This window comes from Silurus meridionalis, chromosome 24, assembly GCF_014805685.1.
Source record: "Silurus meridionalis isolate SWU-2019-XX chromosome 24, ASM1480568v1, whole genome shotgun sequence".
NCBI classification, from domain to species: Eukaryota; Metazoa; Chordata; class Actinopteri; order Siluriformes; family Siluridae; genus Silurus; species Silurus meridionalis.
In genome coordinates, this window is record NC_060907.1 from 5,641,537 (window position 1) to 5,648,491 (window position 6,955).

The window sequence follows — 6,955 nt, forward strand, 5'->3', positions numbered from 1 at the left end:
GAACCCCCGATCTTCTGATCAGTATTTCTAGAATACACGGCACATCTGCAGCTCTGTACTTTGGATCGTTTTTAACTCATGTGCCATTGTCCAGTTTGCTGGTTCTTCCAGTTCACACCTGTTCCTCTTCACGTGTCCAGGCCACGGCTCAGATGGAGGAGCGCTTGGCGGACTTTATCCATTCCTACTCGCCGGAGAATGTGCTCCTGTTGGCCGACGGCGTCCTCAGCTTCATCCACCACCAGATCGCCGAGCTCTCCCGCGACTGCCTGACCAAATCACGCGAGGGCCTCATCACCACAGTCTACTTCTATGAACTGCAGGAGAACCTGGACAGGCTTCTGCACGATGTGAGTGTCCGGTCGCGTTTTACTAATCGCCATCACGTGTACGCCAGATTCACGATCTCTCTTTCCGGCAGGCGTACGAGCGATCCGAGAGTTCCGAGTTGACTATTATCACAGAGCTGGTCAAGAAACTGCTCATCATTATTTCTCGACCCGCACGACTTCTGGAGTGTTTGGTGAGAATGCACACACACACACACACACACACACACACACACACACACACACACACACACACACACACACACACACAAATATGAATTAATATACAGTATATATTATGGATATGACTCAGCTATCGTTGCAATAGAATACGATTCGGCCCTGTTAAGATTCAGTACAATCCGATTTTCATTCAATTCTTCTTCAAGAAGTTACAGCTCTACCTCTACCATGTTAATCTGTGTTCTATCTGACTCTCAGGACACACCTCGGTCTCCGTAGTGTTGTGATACCTCATATATTTAGCAGCAGCGGTGCTGAGAGAAACAGTTTAGAGAGGAGAAAATAAAACTTCATATAAATTCACAAATTATTGGTTACTTTTTAAATTAAAAAGTAGAGCGCATCTACTAAAAATGATAAAAAAAAAAGAATATTGTTTTTTCCTGGCGCATCGCGTCGTTAACATTAATGCCGATGCACCGACACGAATCGCCAGGAAAAGATAATATTATTTTTTTGTATCATTTTTAGTAGATGCGCTCTACTTTTATTATTTAAAAAGTAACCAATAATTTCAGACCAATATTTATATAAAGTTTGATTTCTCCTCTCTAAACTGTTAACGCTGAATCTTCCCATCCCTGCCGCCCTTTTCACGCTCATCGACTGTTCAGAGATCCGTTCTATCGACGGCAAGTAAACCTGAGGCATCCCCTGTTGTCATGGTGCCTCACGGTTGCCACGGCGACCTCACCATCACGGTAACACTGGGGTCAGATGTTGCATTTCGAGATCTCCAGGTATATTAGCAGCACAAGCGGTCTGTAGTCTCATGGCCAGATTTCTGCTCTGACCTTTTTCATCGAAAAGACAGAAACATTCTCCCAATTCATCTCCAAAACATGCTTCTGTTCTTTTTCAAAAGGAGAAATGGCTCGTAAACACAGGCGATATTTTAAACCCTGGAAGTGCATGCGGATGCGGTAAATCGTTTTCAGACAGTACATATCACAATCACGCTGATGTGAGATATCTAATATTTATAATGTTTTTGGTCTATATTATATTATTATATAATAATTGTTGTATTATTAGATTTTCTAGACTTTTGTGGCACGATTACAGTACAGAAGAGTTCATTAATCCCCATTAGTCTGTATTTGCTGCCTCCTTCACTCTTCTAAGAAGATGTTCCACTAGATTTTGTGTTCAATAAAGGTGTTCAATAGCATTAATGCTCTTCGATCTTCCGCATCTTGCAACCCAAAGAAAGCATGTCTTCATGAAGCTGGCTTTTGTGCACAGGGGTGTTGTCATGCTAGAACAGCTTTGGGTGGCCTTGATTGTCTTAATATCACTAATCATAACCAAAATCATTAGCTTGAGGAGACAGGACAGGTTATTGTCACAAGGTTTGAGGTCTTGTAAAGAGTCAACTAAAAAATAAGACTGTCTAAAGGTGTGAGTCCAGACGGCTTGGAAGTATGAGTCCTGAGTTGAGACGGTTCGGATGTGTGAGCCATGAGTCGAGTTGGTTTGGACATGTGAGTCGTTAGTTGAGACGACTGGGACGTGTGAGTCGAGACGGCTTGGACGAGTGAGTCGAGACGGCTTGGACGTGTGAGTCGAGACGGCTTGGACGTGTGAGTCGAGACGGCTTGGACGTGTGAGTCCAGACGGCTTGGACGTGTGAGTCGAGACGGCTCGGATGTGTGAGCCGTGAGTCGAGTTGGTTTGGGCATGTGAGTCGTGAGTAGAGACGACTTGGACGTGTGAGTAGAGACGACTTGGACGTGTGAGTCGAGACGACTTGGACGTGTGAGTCCAGACGGCTCGGATGTGTGAGCCGCGAGTCGAGGCGGCTCAGACGTGAGAGTCAATACGGCTCAGATGTGTAAGTCGAGACTGTTTGGACATGTGAATGGAGACAACTCAGATGTGCAATCAGGTTTTCGCAGGTCTCTGAGTGAAACCTTTTTTTACACTGCACAGGAGTTTAACCCGGAGGAGTTCTATCACCTGCTGGAGGCGGCGGAGGATCACGCTAAAGAGGGACACCTGATGAAGACGGATATCCCGCGATACATCATCAGCCAACTGGGTCTGACACGGGATCCGCTTGAAGGTATGACACACACACATGACAGTCAACAGAAATTGGCTAAACGATAGTCAGAGATGAAAACAAGAAGCTGAGAAGAGAAATCTGTAAAGTGAGGGAACGAGAGAGAAAGACATGTGTGGGGGACGGAGCCAGACGCAGTGATGTACAACGAATCACAGTGAATGAATACACAAGCATGAAGTAGTAGAGCATTTTGACACTTGTATTAGAGAGATTTGATCCTGAAATGACTCTCTTTTATTTTCCTGCCTGTCAAACACACAGATAGCAAATAGTGTGAGTTTCTGAACATTCTGATCAGTGCGAGTTTTTCAGTTTTCTTAACACATTTCCAGCTCCACTAAAACTTTATTTCGGCTTCTCCCATTTGGGGTTGGTTCCCTGACCGGGGATCGAACCCGGGCCGCAGCGGTGAGAGCGCCGCATCCTAACCACCAGACCACTAGGGAACCATTTCCAGCTCCACTACATTTTAATAATAATTTTAAAGGTCCCAAAACTTGAAAAAAAAAAATCGAATTTTTATCTCATAATATGTTCTTTTTTTTATTGACATATTTGTTACATTTCTTTCAAGCAATGTCCTGTCTTTGTTGCACATTTACGTTTCCATACGTAAAAAAAACAACGTATATATACGTATATAATATTAATAAATCTATATTCCGTCTTTCATATCTTGATCTCCTTAAGATATTAATGGAATAAAAAGAGTAAACGTGACAATGGAATGTTATCACCAAGGATTTTCTCTATCATTCCTTTCACACAGAAATTCTTGACTTTATCACATTCCCATATACAATAATAAAGCATTTCTTTAAACTCACTGCAAGTGCCAGGAACATCTTCATTATATTTACTCACACAATGACAAATTACTTGTTCAAGCAACCCATGATACTTGACAATTACGATTATTCTGATTCTGTTTGATTCTGATTTGGATTTAATTCTGATCCTGATTCTGATTTGGATTTGATTTAGATTCTTCTCCTGTTTGATATTGATTCTGATTTGATTTGATTTTACTATGATTTTGATTCTGATTCCGATTCTGATTCTCAGCCACTGTTACTGTGATTGACAGGGAAGACAGGGTATGATTCCCCTTTAGGAATCAACAAAAGAAAAACAAAAGCATCTGATTTGTCCTATTGGTTCTCTTGGGGGTTGTTTACTGCAATGGGGGTAATGTGATAGTAGAGTCTGGACCATGTGGGGTCGCTCTTAATGTACTTACTCCAGAGTTCGTATGTGTGTTCATAAGGAGTTTTTTCATATAGAAATGGTGAACCTGGAAAGCTATGACAGCGAGGGGCCACACACACCTGAGACAGATGACTCAGCTGAGGTGGGTCATGTGTGTGTGTGTGTGTGTGTGTGCATGTGTGTCTGAGTGTGATTGTATTTCTTCCGAATGGGCACCAATTAGCAATACAGTTAACCGGTGCGCTACTATTATGAAAGTGTGTTATGTAAGCTCTTCGGCTCATATAATAAACACAAGTGTGTGAGAGTGTGCGTGTGTGTGGGGGAGAGGTTATAATGAGGGTTATATTGCTCTACTTCCTCATTTTAAATGCCTCCAATGGGTGCATTCTGAAGGGAAAGATGAAGGTCATGAAGCCGCCCTGCGAATCTGACTTCCAGACCATCAAGCTGATTAGCAACGGAGCGTATGGGTGAGTCTGCACAGGGGCACCAACACACACACACTCACACACACACACAGTTATTTGTGCTGAAATTATAATTGGACTTATTGGTGGTTAGTTTTAGGGGTCCAAGCACCAATTATTATAGCAGACAGAGACAAAAAAAGGATACACTATGCTTTCTAAAAAAAAAAGGCATGCAGTGAACACATTTGCTTAATAGTTCAGGCTCTGTGAAACTGATTAAAAAGTTAGTGGTTCGAGCCTCAGCTTAGCCAAGCTGCAACTGTGGGGCCCTTTAGCAAGGCTCTTAACCCTTTCTACTTCAGGGGTGCTGTTTCTTAGGTGACCCGGTGCTCTGACCCCTGCTGGAACATGCAAAGAAAGAATTTCCTATGTCCTGCAGTGTCAGCTAAAAGCCTCTTTTAAAAGCCAGCTCTAGGGGAAGTGGTAGCTCATTGGTTAAGACTCTGGGCTACTGATCAGAAGGTCAGGGGTTCAAGCCCTAGAATTGCCAATTTGCCACTTGTTGAGCAAGGCCCTAAACACCCAGCTCTGTAACATGGCAGACCCCTGCTTTCTAACATCACTGGGATATGCAGTGAAGAAAAAATTCTCCTTGCTTTACAGTACATGTGAGAAGTAAGAAACACCTTTCTTTCAAATTTAAAGCTATATTAATATTATATTTGCTTTCTCTTTCTTTCTCTCTCTCTCTCTCTCTCTCTCTCTCTCTCTGTCTCTCACTCTCTGCAGGGCAGTGTACCTGGTGAGGCACAGAGAGACTCGGCAGCGTTTCGCGATGAAGAAGATCAACAAGCAGAACCTGATCCTGAGGAACCAGATCCAGCAGGCATTTGTGGAGCGAGACATCCTGACCTTTGCAGAGAACCCGTTCGTCGTCAGCATGTTCTGCTCTTTCGAGACTCGTAGACACCTCTGCATGGTCATGGAGTATGTGGAGGGTAAGACACACCCACCCACACACACACAGACACACACACACACACACACACACACATATATACTACATACATTTGTGTAGTTGTGATCCTATGTGTATACAGCTTTCCAGATTCAGACCTTTGCACAGCAGAGTACCACGCTCCTTTCTTTTGCTCTTTCTATCGATCCGCAGCATGTTATGATGACTCAGCTGTGTGTGTGTGTGTTTGTGTGTGTGTGTGTGTGTGTGTGTGTGTGTGTGTGTGTGATAGACAGACCAACACAACTGAGCTCACTTCTGTTGTTCACGATCACTCCAGCGTCCGTTTAGTGCCTCTATTTATAAAGGAAAAGCTGCTGTAGCGATACGCCTCTGCGACTGGTCGAACACAGACAACCAAACTCCAAAGATTGTGCTCTTTTATGTAATAAAGTGCAGGGGAAGGGAGTGATGATTTCTGGGCACTTGTTTGCAGAAGAATGAGTTGTGAGCTTCAGTCCAAAGTGATCAAATGCCTTCGCCTATGGATCGTGGCTGGGCTGATTTGTGGTGATGCCAGGATCGAATTTAAAGTGTGGCATCCTCCTCGCTGGCATGCTGTCATCTATAGAGAGACAAAGACCTGACATTAGTAGAGACGTTTTCATTCCCCCAGTGCAGCCGCCATGTCTTTCCTTATGAACTCTGCCAATTCAAGTTTATTTCTAAAGTGCTTTTCACCATGGACATTGTCTCAAAGCAGCTTTACAGAATGCAGGAATGATAGAACAAAAATGTAAATATAAGTGAATTATGTGTATTTATCCCCCGATGATCAAGCCTGCGGTGAGGAGCTACTTCGTTCATTCGTCGGCTTTCCACAATGCGGTTGCTGAATTGGTGCTGTCCGTTCAGCACCACACTGGAATTCATGTTCAAAGGGATTTTCTTTCACACTGTTTATTGTACCTTGAAGGTTAAAATACGGCCACATAGTCGTGGTATTTAGGTAGTTACCTTGCACGTAAAGTCATGTGACACTTTTTATTCTATTGGCTTTCTATGAGAGTGGAAACGCAAGAGGTTTGTAGCTGCATTTCAGAGTTCATATTGGGTGAACTCAGCTTGGATCTTGAATTTCTTTAGGACGTGGGACCAAATATTTATACTTTACACCCTATAGCTCATGTCCCACTGTCTTATTTTGTTATGCGGCTTTAATGAATAGCTGAAAAAAGATACCTAGTTTGTGGTGTTTCTTCATACAAAACCATTGTATATTGTGTATTGTATTTTTTAACACTGAAGCATGATGTCATATCCAGGTGTCACTCCTTTTGATAGAAGTTTCACAAGTCTACTGTGACTGCAGCCTAAATAGGCATTAGTTCTCACCCAGCATCTGCTGATTCACTAATGCACATTTTATTTAGTGATTACACAGCACCAAGGATCCCTCTGCATTTTTATGTCTTTTTACTTTGGTCACTAGGAGGAGACTGCGCCACCCTTTTAAAGAACATCGGTGCCCTGCCAGTGGAAATGGCTCGAATGTACTTTGCTGAGACCGTCCTGGCTCTGGAGTACATTCACAACTACGGCATTGTACACCGGGATCTCAAACCAGACAAGTGAGTGAGCGCCCTCTACTGGGCAGGAGGTTTCAATGTAAACACTGGAAAGTTTTAATTCAAAAACTTCACCTGTGTTATGTGAGCCATCAGACATAAAAGCT

At 43.2% G+C, this 6,955-nt stretch overlaps 1 protein-coding gene across 2 annotated transcripts in view; it reads left to right on the forward strand.

Moving 5' to 3' along the window:
• mast1a (microtubule associated serine/threonine kinase 1a) overlaps window positions 1-6,955 on the forward strand; it is a 60,397-nt gene that overhangs the window by 39,161 nt on the left and 14,281 nt on the right. For both annotated transcript variants that reach the window (XM_046837414.1, XM_046837415.1), the window contains 7 exons: window positions 141-350; window positions 422-523; window positions 2,505-2,637; window positions 3,924-3,991; window positions 4,246-4,322; window positions 5,052-5,260; window positions 6,713-6,851. In XM_046837414.1, coding sequence (XP_046693370.1) covers window positions 141-350; window positions 422-523; window positions 2,505-2,637; window positions 3,924-3,991; window positions 4,246-4,322; window positions 5,052-5,260; window positions 6,713-6,851 — 938 coding nt within the window. The remainder of the gene's footprint in view (window positions 1-140; window positions 351-421; window positions 524-2,504; window positions 2,638-3,923; window positions 3,992-4,245; window positions 4,323-5,051; window positions 5,261-6,712; window positions 6,852-6,955) is intronic.